General features: G+C 37.7%; 1 protein-coding gene across 1 annotated transcript; it reads right to left on the reverse strand.

The window, feature by feature from the left end:
• Window positions 1-978: 978 nt before the first annotated feature.
• Window positions 979-17,503, reverse strand: LOC126967726 (guanine nucleotide-binding protein subunit beta-5). Its single transcript, XM_050812351.1, has 7 exons — window positions 17,198-17,503; window positions 16,955-17,091; window positions 16,496-16,614; window positions 9,761-9,965; window positions 7,095-7,337; window positions 5,603-5,833; window positions 979-4,202 (listed from the first exon to the last, which is right to left on the reverse strand). The coding sequence occupies exons 1-7, from the start codon at window positions 17,316-17,318 to the stop codon at window positions 4,191-4,193; spliced, it is 1,068 nt and encodes a 355-aa protein (XP_050668308.1). The 5' UTR covers window positions 17,319-17,503; the 3' UTR covers window positions 979-4,190.
• Between the last annotated feature and the right edge of the window lie 277 nt (window positions 17,504-17,780).

The following is a 17,780-nucleotide window of genomic DNA, read 5'->3' on the forward strand; positions in this document are numbered from 1 at the left end:
AGAATACACAGAGCTCCGAGATGGAGCTACATCGCCAAATGCCAATTGAAGTCTCAAAGGAGACGGATTCACTTATTGATACATTATTGGGCCTTGATGTAAAAGGATGAAATTAATAGCTTATAAATTAACAAAGCATCACTAAAAATTTGAGGAATTTTGGCATTCTTAAAGTAGAGTTATAGAAGGTTTTGTAAAAGTGATATTATGCAATATATGGGCAACAACCTATATAGTAAACAGCTGATTTTTTAATGCGATCGTTATTTTGTTGTATGATAGCAAGGGTACGTACAAGTTTAGCGTCGAGGAAAATATCAATAAAACAACGGGAAACACTCAAATTACAAATCGCGTAGGTACGCACAAACGATACCAGTGGTTTAATTCTCTTTGACAATAGATATTCTAGACCAGTCAAAAAATATTTTGTAGCTGTCACTGTCAGCACAGATTAAAAATACGATTCGATCGATTTCTTTATAATATTCAGGTGATATTTAGTTTTCTTAAACCAAAGACATGTTAATTATAATGTATTTAAATAAATACATACCTAAATAGGTTCTTTTATTAAATCAATCATCTGGTGCAAGTGGTTTTGGGTTCAATTGTTTAAACCTATTCACATTCGATTATAGTAATCGATATCCAATTTTTTTCGTCAATTTTAAGATAGTGAAAACTTAATTTTAAGTTTCTCGTGTTCTCTATTGTGCTAATTTTCTTTACTTTGAAATAGAAAAATATGACAGTTTTTTAAACCATATCTCAACTTATACCATTTTGGCCCAGAACTCCCCGTCTCCTTTCAAATTGTAGATACAAATGTTTTCATATTCATTTGCGCGCCTTTTCGCTGTTACAACTCTGCTCTTGAACACATATTTATCCTCATATCATTTAAGATATTTGCATAGCAGTAGGTAATGCAGAATTTTCTTGTATTGAACTAAAGAAGGCCGAATTCAAAATAAATCACATTAAAAGGATTTATTAATAGAAATTGTTGTTACACACTCACTTATACATTAAAGAACAAATCCAATACATCAAATGGAGAGCATCATGAATCCCTCTGAATCACAATCTATATGTACATTGCACCACTACATACTTATAACTATACATATAATATCTGACGAAATGATAGCGACTCAACAACAACATTGGCCTAGTACTAATACATATTTAAATACAAGTTGCAGCTCCTCGGACCACTATTGACTATAACATACCCTCGGCCACGCCAATCATCCTTTAACTATATACAGGTAATCTCCCCTATAACGTGGTAGAGTGGTTCCGTGTTATTGGACAAACCGTTATATGGGCATACCCGTATAACACGTTTTAACGATCTCGTAATTTGTAATAATATTAATCACAATTCGTAACAAGTATTGTCAATTGTGTGCCTAGTTTTACTATTTTATTAAGGTTTTTAATAAAGTAATTTAATTTTGTAATGACAATTCACAAATGTGGGACATCCCCACCATACATGGGGGTAATGCCCGTGATATATGGACAAATGCTACCGCGAAATAGGGGCGATTACTGTATTTGAGATAACAACTAAGTTTACTACTCAAAGTACAATTATGTATATCAGACAGAAATACAAATATTCTGGCCGAGCTGACAACTATTTCAACAACTTATTTGTATATATTTGACAATCTCACTTGAGATACACAACCACAATATAATATTACATTAACTACACCTGCGCTTGACTACACCTGTGTTTGTCAAAAGTATATTGCTGCTCCATTCTATTCATATAACATTACAAAGTACAATAACAATACATATAATATACAATGGATAACATTCACTTGCTTTATGAGAACAAAACTAACCGAGTATACTACAGTTAATTTAAAATCGGTGACAAGGATCCGGACGTTGCCTACAGAACTATCGGCGCCATCTTGAAAGACATCATTTAGCCAGCTTTATTCTAACATAGTAAGTACCTAAGTATTATAATGTAATTATACAGCCTTAAAAACTTTATTGAATATTAATGTGTTACAATCAAGTGAATGTATGAACGCCGGAGGTCGTGGGTTCGAGTCCTGCATCGTTCATAAAATTTTGTTTTTCAAATTTTATTTGTGAATATATGTACTCCAAAATGTCTCGTGCCAGAGTTTGGCGAGTCAACATCTCCTGAGGATGCTTCGTGTAGAGGCGAAACACGTGTCGAATTGTTTGAAGACGAATATTAGCGGACACACACTCAGGAAAACTCAAAACTTTTGGATAATTATGGATTTCCGCAAAATAACGCCTACTTCAATAAATAAGAAGTTTGTAAGACAGAATAATTAATACTGTTATATTGCTGAATCTTAATAAATAAAATTATATGAGCCACCTAGGATTTACAGTAGCACCTCTTTAAATACCTCTTTTAAGTAAAGACCTCCCAAACTGGAAAATGTTCCCTTCCCTTCAAGCCCCAAAACCTCCAATTACCCCTGACTACGTCGAAATAATAAGTGAGTCTGAAAAGTTCAAAAGAAGAAATGAACTACTTTTAAAGAAACGTTTGACAAGTGGAAAAGTGAATAGCCAGGCTTTAATGTTATTTAAATGGTTAAGAACCTGAGAATATATTTAATACTGTCCAAACGGGGCTGTATTATAAATGTATTTCTGTTACTTTAAAAAATGATAATTGCCATATTGAGACGCACAGCAAGGCACGTTCGACTATTTTTCTCGGTGCAAACATGTCAGATACAAAAAAATTCTCACCACTCTTCATCTAGACTAGAAAAGCTAAAAAACCTTGTTGTTATTCAAGATGTAAATGACAAAATTTAAAGTATGTTAATAAAATAGCATTGATGACTTCTAGAATTTTCACAAACTTGCTCACAAATATTGACACGAAATTGGCTAAAGTGAAAAGAAAAATTCTATTTATTCTTATATATATCTTTATTCTTTGAAAAACATTAAGTCATATATATATTCCATAAATGACAGCAGTTAAATAAATGCCCGCCAGTACCGCATCAAAATGAAAGCCTATGAATCAAGGCACCGTTTTTTTTAAATCATTGTTCCGAAAAGAAATCTTCAGAAACATGTTGTAAACTATGGAATAACAAAATAATTTTAATATAGATTGCATTACCAGCCATGAGAATGGCTGACAAAGCTTGGGGAAATATAACTGCGGCAACTATAAAAAAAATATACAGATGTGATCTTCCATCACCATCAGAAACTGAAGTCAAAGTTATTTCTCTTTCAACCGAAATTGGGATACAGAGATTTCTGAAAGATGATATTTTTTGAAGACTTTGTTACATGCGATGATGAAGTAAATACCACTGGAACATTATATCACAACGAAATTATTGATTAAGTTGCTCAGAAAACCGAAAGTAATTAGTTACTTCATTGTTTTCGTATTCCATCAAAGAGGCGAAAATAGCTTACAATAATTTAAGAAATTTAATCAATTAACATATATACCTCTATAATTTTTAAGATTTTTATTTCTTTCACCACAAACACAAAATTAATTGGAACAAATCATAACTTCTACAAGTTCAACATTTCCTGATAAAAATCGCTTAAAACGAAGTTCGCCACAAGTTAGAAACTTTATAACAAGAATTTTTTAATGTCAAGTTTCACTAAGAAATATTCTACTGTAATTATTAGTATAGAGTTTATAACAAGTTAGTTATTGTGACTGGAATCCTTGCCACACCTTATTATTTCTGGTATGATAGCTAAACTGATCACAACACCTTGCAACACCAAGACTAGAACATAAACTATAGATGTAAATCTTATGTACAACAATCACCTATAACACAATGGAATCTATTGCTTCAATTCCCTAATTCCTCTCCAAGTAACTACACCCACTGCATGTCTAATAATATATTTCAGTATTTTGACTGGGACTTCCCTCAAATCTCTCATGCACCATGCTCAAACATCACATACATATCCATAGTCGACCATATTTATACTATAGTTTTCCTACCCTAGTTAATGTGCAATGATTGGGAACATTAATCTTGGGGACTTGGTTGCGAGCTTCAGTTGGATGTAAGACAAACATCTCCTTGGAACACCGTGCATCACAGCGAATATTGTGTGCAACACCAGGGTACCGGAATGTAGTGAAGACGGAATATCTTCATATAAACTGCTTACGCCCAGATCTGAAAAATAATATATTGCTTAAAGCGGACTAAAACAAAGTTATATTTAAATTATAATATTTTTTTATTTAGGATATGTTTCAAATTAGAAACGTTGGGTAGTGAATTGTCATTATATAAATTGATAAATGGTCATATTAAAGCTTTGAGTAAGATAGACCACGCCATTTAAGAATTATTTCACCGTTATGTCGATTGGCCAGATAGCTACTCGGCAGTTCTGTTTGACAATCCGATATATTAACTAACAAACGGACAAACTCTGGCGATGCTTAATAAAAGGAGAAGTCTTTTAAATGTCACATATTTTATATAAAGTCAAAGTAGCCAGAAGCGAATGATAATGTTACTGAGTGGTCTAGTGTCATTTATATTGTAAGTATATAGTCTTATTCTTGACGACGCACAATGACACTCAAAGAGAGAAATGAATCAGTAACATGCTACAGGATTCCAGACCGTGAGAGCATGGAAGGTACCAATGTACATTGAGAAAGTTTCGATCATTTTAATTTTTCATCAACAGATAATTTTATCAGTGAATGGAAAGTTTTTGAAACCAATCAACAGTGCTGGTTGGGTAACCGGTAGATGTAACCGTCCTACAGTCTGAAAACAGAATATATCTAAACATTTTGCTGGGCTTAACAATCAGTATTAACTCTGATGTTGTATAATAGAAATAGAGGGCGATCAGCTTAATGGATTGATACTACTGTTCTCAATAACTCTTGTGTTTATAATTATTAATTAACTTTTTTTTATACTTACTCGTGTAAGTCTTTTAGTTTTTGACGTTTGAGTATTTTTGTGGCGTCACTATGTATATAATATTGTAATTTTGGAAATGATTTGTAAATTGCATTAAAAATAAGAACTTTTAACACGTAATCTGTTTTGAAAAGAGCAACCTTAAGAGTTTCATGTTCACTTTTTTTTCTGAGGAAACCTGTAGTAGTGAGGAAACCTTCCGAGTAGGCTGTGTAAAAAAAAGACATATCCAAATGTTTTAAGTTTTCTTAAGTGTTAATTCCGCCATATTTGTCTTTAAACAATTCGACACGTGTTTTGCCTCTGCACGACGGCATCCTCACGATATGTTGACTCGCCAAAATCGGGCACGTATAATAGTCCGTATTAAATGAAATGACGAGCCGTGACCGGTCGGCTGTCGGGACGTATAACCCCCGGAAGAGATATGTAACAGTGGTGAAGGGACCAAATTTGTTTGTTCACACAACAATGTAAACATGTTATTTTTGTGTTTTATTATTTCTAATTGCTCTAACATATTCAAGCGAAATCCTTTTTCACATGTATGTAGAATAAAAACTTAAAACATTTGGGTATCTTTTATGGAATTCCGCAAAGTAACGCCTACTTCTTAATATTCCACTCACCCGCACCGTGGTGTCCCAGGAGGCCGTGGCCAGCGCCGTGCCGTCGGGCGCCAGGCTCAGCGCGGCCAGGCGGTGCTCGTGGCCCGCTAGCACGGCCGCGCGCGAGGCCCTCAGCGCGTCCCAGGCGCTGGCCGTGTAGTCCCCGTAGCCCGCGAACAGCAGGCGCCCGCTCACCGACCACTCCACGCTGTTGGCGCCGAAGATGATGCTGTCCTTGCCGTAGCGCGCCACCTGCCCGGTGCCCCGATCAATATTTACTACAACGTTGCCCGCAAGCCGAGAACGTTCGCTGACGTTTTTTGCCATTTCCGGAAACGTATCTCAACAATTAGACGATCTCGTGAAGTGAGTCCCGTGACATTAAATGGAACTAATTAAGTATTATTCTATTAAGTGTTTTACAGTTTGTCAAATCAGGTAAAATAATTGTTAAAATTATCACTGAATTTTTAAGGGAGTCGAAACCTAAAGAGACCAAATAGTGTTGCGAGACTTCTATGCTGAAAAAGACTCTACTGCCAGAAGGGTGCAAAACCTGAGTAAGCTGTACTATTAAATAAGCGACGCGTAAAAAACTACCATATGACACGGCTACAGACATTTTTTAGGGACCATAGTCTTTTACAAATGACATTACTTTCATAATTAACTAGGAAAAATTATTGTAGACAGAGTGTGATCCCATAAATGTTAATCAGAGGAGAAATTTAAAATTTAATTATTACAATCTTGAAAATAATCTTAAAAGAGTATGTACAATATGTGTCTTTAATGTATCTTAAATTCACCGATTAACAGATGGAATTTATCAACTTCTAAAAGAGTACTGTTATATGAGTTAACAGTTCTTAAGTATTCTTTGCATAGTTGGTATGACACACAATATATCTATAGAAAATAATTTACGTGTACAAGATGATTTTTGTATGAAAATAAGGGACGAGACGAGCATGTCGTTCAGCTGATGGTAATTGATACACCTTGCCCATTAAAATATAGTGCCGCTCACGATTCTTGAAAAATCCAATAATTATTTAGAGCGGCACCTCAATTGCGCTCGTACCTTGAGACATAAAATGTTAAGTCTCGTTTGCCCATTAATTTCACTAGCTACGGCGCCCTTCAGACTGAAACACAGTAATGTTTACACATTACTGCTTCACGGCAGAAATAGGCGCCGTTGTGGTACCCATAATCTAGCCGGCATCCTGTGCAAGGGAGCCTCCCACTGATTTCTAATTACAAAGCTTATTTTATTTATTAGAGAGAGCGAGTCAACAACGTTGTTTCCTGAAACTTGAAATGATATCCGAGGAAAACTTTTAAAATCTATAGCAGCTTTGTAAAATTAAGAATGCTCATGCATTTATACAAAACTCAACAGAAAAATTAACTAGGTTTTGTTCAACAATGAACAAAACTTGTTAAATAAACATACTTCGTAAATCATACATACATCCCCATCCCCATGCATAGCATTACTGAGCAGTACCTCTCGGTCGGCGCGCAGGTCGAACAGGCGGCAGTAGGAGTCGTCGCAGCCGCTGGCCACGGCGTCTCCAGCGGGGTGGAACCGCACGCTGTTCACGTCCGAGTGGTGCGTGTCGAAGGCCTGCACGGCGTGCCCCGAGCGCATGTCCCACACCAGCACGGCGCGGTCGCAGCCGCCCGACACGAAGGTGTCGCCCAACTCGCCGGGGCACAGGTCCAGGGACATCACGTCTGCCGAGTGACCCTGCCCGCATTATACCAAAACGCGTACACAATTACATTTTCGTATAGTTAGTCTTTAGCGTTTCAATCCTCTTATACATACACCATTAGTTAAATCCAAATACAGGCAAAATTCCTGCTTATGGCGAATGAGCAGTAACTTTAATAAAATTGATAAGCGAATAGGCTTAGATCTATTCTCCACAAGCGTAGCATCGGCCAGGCACATGTTGAGTATCGAAGTATGATATAAGTATCCATATCTACCACTATCGTTGACAGTATTAACTTAAGTGTTCGTAACTATTTTAAACTTTGAACGAGTTTGTCGCCTACAAAGGAACCGTTCGCATTAACCTGGTATACCGTCGGACCAATGCGTAAGACCTTTCTTCGCTTCACTAAATATATTAACAATACCAAGCCTCCTGATACTACAGGTAGGCTTATACGCCCGAGCTCACTTACACCAGTATAAAAAAAGAGGTGACACTAGCCAGTACCAGCTGCGACACGCGAATCGCCTAAATACAGTCCCACATAGTCTGGAAAAAGCTTCCCGCACAATACACGCTATGAGCCCTCGGGTTTATAATAAACTCCCGGACTATATCACAAGCGTGTCAAATTTTAACACTTTTAAACATAAACTCAAAAGGTGGCTTATTGAGCGCTTGTTCTACTCATATAATGAATTTATAACTTAATAATTGTAAATAATATGTTAAGTACGTATGACGTGTAATAGTATTTACGAATGAAAACTTGAACTTGAACTAATATGTTGCTATCCGTGAGGACCTTTATTTGGCTTTTTGTCACTATTTGATTTTATTTAATACTAGTAGTTGCTCGTTGAATTCGCAACTAAAGGTTTTATCTCAATAAAATGTTGAAACATGCAGGTCAGCCATTAAGTTGGCATAGCGACATCCCATTCTGCCCACACACGCACACTAAGAAAGGGAAGATATTAACAGGACTATTGTACGCTGTTGGTCTTCCTATATGAATTAAATAAATAAATAAAAATATACAATATTACAATTCGCTAATACGCGAACACAAATTTAAGGTAATGTAAGTATTCTTGACGTCCTGACAAACAAAATATGTTGCATATTTCTAATGGAAGGACTGATTAATTTGTAAAAGATCTGAACGAACATGTTCCTTGCTACACTAGAGGAATCACGTGAGCGTTGCCCGCCATTTAGTTGTAAGCCGCTTTTTTATTAAGGTATCCAACAGACTATACATAGACATATAAACTTTACCGGCCTTTTTGATGGGTTATACGAAATTTTGCGTATACCTAATTGTCATTGTTAATGACTTGACATTGTTAATGACTGGGAATAAAGCGAACACCCTCAGGCTCTTTAATTATAAATGTTTATTGTACGATATTACATTGTAATCCATATTTTATATTTAAAAAAAAAGCCCGCTGAGTTTCTTGCGCCCATTCTTCTCAGGTCTGAGGCAGTCTCTTTTGAATGGGTGGTAGATTTTGACGTTCAATAAGTAATTTTAAATCCTATTTTGAATAAAAATATTTGAATTTGAATTTGTCATATATTAGTAATAATTAATCATATATCGATATGGAAACATCGTGGAAAGAAGACAGATCCTTTAGGTTGGGCGTGAAGAATGTTCCTTGGAAATCGTTCTGTTCAGGAATGCCACACATTTAGAAAGAATGATATTTTAGTTGGTTTGCGAAGAGTGATGCAAGGATGACATTCGGCGCCAAGAATTAAGTTAAACATTTCTTCCGAACACTCCCTCCCCATCTTCATCGTAAATGAGATACAAGACGCACAACAATCGATCAGGCCATCCATAGCATCCATTCCCCGAAAATTAAAGCAGTTGCTTGTTGCACACAGAGTCGAGATGATTCTGACGTACACCACAGAGAGAGATAAGAACAATATTTCATATGCGGCCGCAGCTGTGTCTTGTAGAGCTCTAGAACACAGGCCAGCGTGATGTTAATGTTTTGCTCTATCTATGAACCCAGCCTTTTCAGTCAAGAAAATAAAACTTGTTTCAATCTTTAGCACCGATCACTACCAATCAAATTAGGATACAAAAATTCTCTAAGCTTGGTGGTCTACTTTAACGTGACATTGGCAAACTTGTGGTATACTTTCCACAGGAGCCCTTTAGTAGGAAGAATAGAATAAAATAGTGATACATTTTCAAAAACTCACAGGAAGTAATCGAATCAAAGTTTATAGGGAAACTTGTTGAAGCCATTTTTTTCGTAGTTGAAGTAGCCATTGCGAGATCAGTAAATTTAGCACTTAGCCACTTTCACTTTTTTTAATGTTAGTCTTTTGGAGACACCAACAGTATATGATTTAATAGATTTAAGCAAGCGCAGCTAAGAAAACAATATTTAATTCACAGCTGGCGAGTGGATGAAGTGGGCACCTGAAAGCTCTGCAACAGTTGGCCAGACTCGATGTCCCAGAGCGCGCAGGTTCCGTCCCCAGAGCCGGTGAGCATCTGGCGGTCGGTGTTGGGGAACAAGCAGCACGACAGGTAGGACGAGTGCGTGGCCACAGTACGCTTGCGGGACGCCGGCTCCTCGTCCGCGCCGCCCAGCGGGAACACCGTCACCTTATTGTCCAGACCCCTGCGAGTAATCACAACTGTTCTATTGTATTAATACCACTTTGCTAATGCTTTATTGAAAAATCTAAAATAAACACTCAGTAAATGACCTTCTAATTAAACCTATAAATATAATTACTAGACATGTGTCGAAACATAGTATCAAGTGGAAGTAGCCAATTATCTACATTATCCTATGAGATAATGAATAGCGGCGCATGCACGCTACTTTATCCGTATTCGGTGCGGGTGTAGAACTAATCCAGTTGAGTCTGGCCTGTGACTCTCTCACATCTGCAAAGCTCTTAGTTGCATCTTACAACACCAATGGCCTGGCCTGGGACATTTTTGTTTAAGAGTTCCGTGGATGTGGTAGTGTAGTGTGTGTATTACCTTTATACACCTATGCACACACTCATCGCTCCAACTCGCAGTCAGACTTATAATCATTTAATACCCGAACATCCTACTAGCCACCTTCTACCACCTACAGTAAGCTTGAAGATAAGCTCATGACAGCCATGATGGCCGCTATGAGTGAAGACAGAGAAGGGCCTGCGTTTCTGGGCAAACCCGTCTACGATGTGGGCGTCCTAAAACTGTGATGCTCTAATCTTAAAACATTGGGAGTGGCTGAAAACGGCTGTCCCGGAAATTCAACTCCCTAACGGTGACACCCTGGCAGTGAAGAATATTTGGGAAATTCCCAACCGCGTCAGGTGTGGTATTCTACTTCCTGGTGAATGGAAGGACACCAAAGCAATCGGCGGTATGCTACGGTTCCAAAACTCTTGGGCTAAGGTAGACAGCTGGCTGTTACATGCCCTATATCACCACAACGACCACAGCTTCATCGTGATAAGCATCCCGGAGGACCAAATCCTCAAAATCTTGGAGCACGAGCGCCGGCTATCATTAATGCTGTGCGCAGTATATATGAAGTTCCAGGGGCCAGGAGGTAAATACACCGAGACCCCCCCCCCCCTCTCTAAGGATACAAACAGTGAGGCAAAGACGACAGCAACAGGGACAAGCATAGACGACAGTGATGCACTGCCGGAACCCATGGACGCTCAACCAATTGACCCAGCAGACGGCAACTGCGCCACTACCTCTCCCTCGGAGGAAGCGCTCGACTGCCTGAAGGAGCTCGAAGAGCTTCTGGCGGCGGGCACCAAAGGCGATGCCGACTGCACCAAGGGCATTGAAAAGCTCTGCATCGGGGATGGCGAGGAGGGTGTGCTATCCAAAGATGGCATCCCCTTCTAAGTGCAGCATTATCCAAATAAACCTCCACCATACCGAAACCGCAACGGTCCAACTTCGGAAATGGTTGGAGGTTAACCCTACAGCTCTCGCCCTAATCCAGGAGCCGTGGGTTAGGGGGGGCCGAATATGCCATCTCTCTAATATCGGAGGTAAGCTTATACATTACTCAGTCCAGAACACCCTAGAGCCTGTATCTACATTTCTAACAATCTACATGTGCAATCCCTAACAGATTTTTGTTACAGAGATTTATGCGCAATAAAAATACTGGACAGACACAACCCTCCAACTCACCAAAGAGGGGAAGACCCACCGCCTGAAGAACTTGTCAAATTGGTGAACTACTGCGAGAAAACCAAGAGCGAGCTTATTGTGGATGCAGACTGCAACGCACATCACCCGCTTTGGGGCATGCAAACATCCAACGAAAGGGGTAAGCAACTCACTGAATACCTTTTTTCTACTAACCTTAATATTTTAAATGTAGGTTCAGAACCCACCTTTGTAAACAGGAGGAGCATAAAAATTATAGACATTACCTTAGCAACAGAGGGAACGTCTGATTCTATATCCAACTGGCATGTGTCGAAAGAAGCATCCTGCTCAGACCACAGATGGATACTATTTAACCTGGAGGTAAACATCACTACACCGCCTCCCAAGAGGAAACCCCGCAGTACGAATCTTACCCAGTACAAGTTGCTGATGGAATCGCGTCTAAAGGACGAAGCACTCCCAGCCAGGATAATCGGAGTAGATAACATCGAAAACCACATAGCATTCCAGGATGCAAAATAATGCAGCATATTGAGTGGGTAAATGAAAACATAACCGCTGAAGAAGCTGACTGGCAACAAGCACATAAGTTGGTGACAACCGATAAAACAAAGTGGGCTATAAATTCCTTTCACCCCTTTAAGTCAGCAGGACCTGATGGGATCTTTCCCGCTTTGTTGCAAAGGGGAGGAGAGGGTCTCCACATCCGGCTGATCAACATATTCAGGGCGTGTCTAGCGCATAGATACATCCCTAGGAGATGGAGGTACCTAAACCAGGTAAAAGTGACTACTCCAAAGCTCAATCATACAGACCCATCAGTCTTACCTCTTTCGCCCTGAAGACCCTAGAAAGGCTGTGTGAAAGAGAACTGAGGGAGAATTACCTTAATAACATACCCCTACACCCTAATCAACACGCATACAGTCAAGGTAAAAGCACCGAATCTGCACTTCACGCTGTAGTGAACGTTATAGAGGGCGCACTTTCGGAAAAAACCTTTTGTCTAGGAACCTTCGTGGACATTGAAAGAGCCTTCGATAAGACAAAATTTACAAAAATAAAAGAAGCACTACACCGCCTTGGAGTATGTACAACTCCGTCATCATGGATTGAAAATATGCTCAAACACAGAGTGATATTACTAAATGAAAGTGAGACACAGAAGGCAATTGTCGCTAAAGGCTGCCCCCAAGGAGGAGTAATCTCACCTCTTTTATGGAACTTGGTAGTAAATGATCTAATTACCACTCTTAACGAAAATCATTACTTTACGGTAGGCTACGCAGTTGACCTAACTATATTGATATGCGGAAAGTTTGCCAGTACTATATGTGAAGTAACAAATGCAGCATTTAAAATTGTGGAAAGATGGTGCATAGATAACGACCTATCAGTCAACCCATTAAAAACGGAACTGGTAATGTTAACAAACAAAAGAGTTTTGGGTAACTATAAACTGCCAAAACTGTTTAACACCCAACTCCAACTAAACAGCGAAGTGAAGTATTTAGGAGTAATACTTGAGAGTAAGTTAAACTGGGCCGCCCACTTGGAGTCAAAAATAAATACAGCCACTTTAACCTTCTGGCAATGCCGTAGAATGATAGGAAAGACATGGGGACTTGCCCCGAACATCGTACTATGGCTCTACACAGCTGTGATACGACCTATGATATGTTACGGCGCAGTTGTATGGTGGCCACGCACCAAGCTGAACACTACTTGTAATAAACTGCAACGATTTCAAAGACTAGCGTGTATGGCTATCACAGGATGTATGTGAACCACACCTACCGCGGCTGTTGAAGCTATGCTGAACCTTCTGGCTCTACACCTCTTTATAAAACAAGAGGCGGCCTGCGCCGCAGTAAGGTTGAAGACATTAAATCTTTGGAAAACCACTCAATCCCCACACCCGGAGGTTCTAAATGAGGTGATTGAAAAGGAGTCTCTGCTGTTGGCAGTAAGTGATAGATCTCCAAAGGAATACATATTCGATAAGAGATACAAAATACAGCTGTATGAAGAACTGAAAGAGGACTTCAGTACAAAAGACAGATGGCTCAAAGACAAGGTCGGGCACGGGATACGACGTGTTCTCGGATGACCTAAATATAAGAATAGCTGCATCACTAGGAGCTCATAACACTGTCTTCCAAGCAGAATATATGGGTATCATAGAAGCAGTCACTGCTACTTTGACTCGAAAGGTAAAAGACTACTCCATCCGCATCCTTTCAGATAGCAAATCAGTACTACAAGCCCTACAAAGCCACACTATCACCTCTAAGCTAATATACAACTGTCTGAGGGAGTTATGCGAAAATAACAACCAAGTAACTCTTCAATGGATAAAGGGTCACAGTAACTTACGAGGGAACGATGCCACTGATGAATTGGCCAGGAGGGGCTCAGCGATGACAGCAAAACGACCAGAACCAACTATCCCTCTCCCGCCTAGCTGGTCTGCGATGGTAATACGTCAACACACCAAGGAATTACATAATAAGTACTGGATGGAAGTGAGTGGGTGTAGACAAGCAAAAGAAGCTCTACCGCAAATAGACCCCAAGCTCTCTCGCAAGCTAGTAAAACTTCCACGACCTAGGTTACGGAAAATAACTCATGTACTAACGGGTCACGGCCCTTTTAAATATAGGTGTCACCGACAGCCCACTGTGCAGAGCCTGCATGGAGGCAGATGAAACAGCCGCACACGTCATTCTGGAGTGTAGGAGTGTGGCCACATACCGGGCCAAACACCTGGGGTCTCCGAGCACTCTCCCCGAGGTCATGGGTGACATCAGAGGTTCGATACAATACCTTGAGGAGCTGGGGTGGCAGGATTAGCCGCCTACCTCACCACGCAAAATAGGCGCGCTGTAGTCGTCGAGTTACGGATAATAGCCCGTGATAACCTATACCCGAACATCTAACATCGCATGGTGGCAACCGTGGCAGGACAATAATATAAAGGTACACACACAACAGTGGGTATTATTTAGAAATGAATATTTTTGTTTTGGTAATTAAAAAACGTGTACTATCCGGTTAAATTAAGAATGCCTTGTCCACATACAATTAACTTGGATTAAGGTTCTAACTAAACTTGGTTGGGATAGCATAAAACACAAGTCATATGTGTCTGAAAAGACATGAGTAAAACAACAATTTCGATTACAAGCCTTAAACTTATGTATGTATATCCATGTCATAAACAAATGTAATGAAAAATATAAAAATTTACATGATTTATGTCAGAAACCAGCTAACAAAAAGAGGTAGAGAATTGCTGTCCTTGTCATGTACATATCATGTCAGATTGTTGATGTCTATAAATACATGTTACATTTGTCAATATTATTATATGTCAATAGTATTAATTACATTTCATTTCTACTTTAAAAAGTCACTCAAATCTTATTTAATAAAAAAAGCATATTATTCATAAAACAGTAAATAATAAATTTAAACTTTGACTGAAATCAATATCATTGTATAGCTATTATATGACATTATATTATAAATTAAAATGAATAAGCCTATGAAATTATAACTATTGTATGATTGACATTAATTCAAGTTTATTTGGGATGTATATCTTTTTTAGTATTGTATAGTATATTATAATTGTTACAGAAATTAAAATATGAACTGACTTTGTATTCCACTATAAATTATGGGTTAGGATAAGAGCACCTGTTAATTACCTTGTCTTACAAATAAAGATGATTTGATTTACATTTTCAATAATATCATCTCAATCAACTAGTGTTTCATACAAGATTATTTGAATAAAGCAGAAATAAACATGGACAATTTTATAAAGGCAATTGTCACATTTGACCTTATAAATTAAATAAATTTGCACCAACTTCTTTAAGGACAAAAGTTTCTCTTAATAAGGCTAGTCAAAAAGTAAAAAAATGTGTGAAATCTAGATAAAGGTTCTAAGAATATGCTCTGCATTTGATTGACATCTAGAAAAAAAGGTATCTTGAGGATGTATAGTTAGTACATAAAAAAATTGAAATTTTTATTAAGAAATTTAATTAATATACCCATAAATTCTTAGCTTTCTGGAGTCCTTCTTATATATATATGTTATACATATACTAAACAACATTAATCTAAAAAAAATAAAAGTTTGCAATACAAAATAAAATTGTTTAAAAAAAATTAGAATAAAACCAAATCCAGAATTAACATGTCTTTTAACTTGTTGACTAGCCTAAATAGTGTTTAGTTAATTTTTGTTCATACCATAATGACAGGGTTGTTTCAACTCTTTCAGGTTATTTTTTTGAGTCATTCACATCCATCTGGTATCATCTAATATTACATCTGTAATGTTCACATTCCACCATGCACCATTAAGTGAATATTGAGAGAAAAAATATTTCTAACATTTCAATATCATTGAAGTCACAACCTATTTGTATCGAAGATTTCAAGATTTACAAATAATTTGTGAAAATATCATGGTACTGTGATTCAGCCTATCTGACTTGTAAGTTAAATGTAACCCAATTTACTTTTTCATAAATTGGGTTACATTTAACTTACTGAACAAATACTAACAGTACTAAATTATCACATGCACCTTGTAAGGCTTACCAATGAACAGCAGAGTGGCAGACATACAAAAATGCTTTTCCTCAAAGTATTCATTAATAGAATAGTAACTTTTTTAAAGTACATGATTATCACAATTTCATAATAATACAGACAATGGTATGTGCCATCATCAGTTTGACATAGAATTTGATTGACTTAAAACCTCCCATAGACCTCAAATAGGATATTTCTTTAGTCAGCTTTTCCATGAAAACCATAATTTTATATGGTAAGTAATAGTAGTAGTAGTAGGCTATATATTCATTTGAAATTTAGAAGAATCATTTTAATATGTAGGTGAAGTAAGTACCTGTCCTGTTTTTAGGTTTGTCTACTTTTTAATTTTTATTTTTAATAACACATAGTTTGTGAATTTGAAGAATTTACCCAGCAGCCACCATGTTTCCAGATGGGGCATAAGCACAAGCCATAACCCAGGTGCTCGGCATTGCAATAGTCAACTCCTTTGTAGAGGTGAAGGCATCCCAGATGATAAGCTTGCCATCCTGAAAATATGTCAAGTCATGTAATAATAAATAAAATCACAATCTTTCAGGTATAAAAGAAATGTACCATGTGTGTGAGACGCAAGGCAGGAATCTAAACATAGTAGTCACCATTTAGCCTCAGAAAACAGCAAAATATACAAATGAAAACTAGTATTGTTGACCCAGTATAATTATTTAATTGCTGTTGAATGGATCATGGATGGCAGTGAAAGTGAAACCTATGACTAAGTAAGGCAGTGAATAAGCCATAACTGGGGTGATACGGGGGAAGTCCATGAAATGAAAATACACATCTTTATAATAAATTTAACTTATAGTTGTTAGATAAAGTGCAAACCTGAGAAGATGAAACAATATGTCTTTTGTCTGGAGACCAATCACAGCATAGGACCTTAGCCTGGTGTCCTTTGAGAACACGGCGCACCTTTATGTTGTTTATTGATATTGGTTCCAGGCGTTCCGCCACGCTACACACTGTCCATTAAACTATGTTATAGTATTTACAATTAACACAAAATCTTAATAATATTCTACCTAAATCCAATATATTCTGTGGAATGTAATTGTTATGAAAACTTACATGTTACATCATTTAGCTTTTGCCGCTCTTCTTCTAACTTTTGCTTCAGGGCCTCCGCCTCACGAAGGAGAGACTCTAGAGTCTCTTCTGGGCTTGCAGAAACTGCTGTATCGGCCGCCATGGTAATATGCCTCTTACATCCACATTATATCAAATTAGCAAAATATAATTCCATGGCACTGATCACTTTTCTAGGAACGTGAGTTATGACCTGTATTTTACATTATTGATATTACAATTTACATTACGTCTTACGATGAGAAAAATAAAATTCGGTGAATAAATAAATCAATAGCTTCGCCCATTTTTTTTTAATGACATTGACAATATATATTGACAATTTGGTGATACCATACTTTTTCTAAAAAGTCATATTTTAAGGCGTAGGTACCTATTTTATCAGATAGGTGGGAATAAGCTGTGGATGTAATCTTGATGATGAATAATCATACTGGTATAATAATACTAAAAAATAATGTACATATTTTTATTATTCGAATAGTGATGTGCAGCATTTAGTTCGATCGCTTCTCGACTATCAAATTATCTTGCACTATCGATGTTTTTAATTGTCCATGAGTAT

The sequence above is a fragment of the Leptidea sinapis genome, chromosome 13 (assembly GCF_905404315.1).
Source record: "Leptidea sinapis chromosome 13, ilLepSina1.1, whole genome shotgun sequence".
In the NCBI taxonomy this organism is placed as follows: Eukaryota; Metazoa; Arthropoda; class Insecta; order Lepidoptera; family Pieridae; genus Leptidea; species Leptidea sinapis.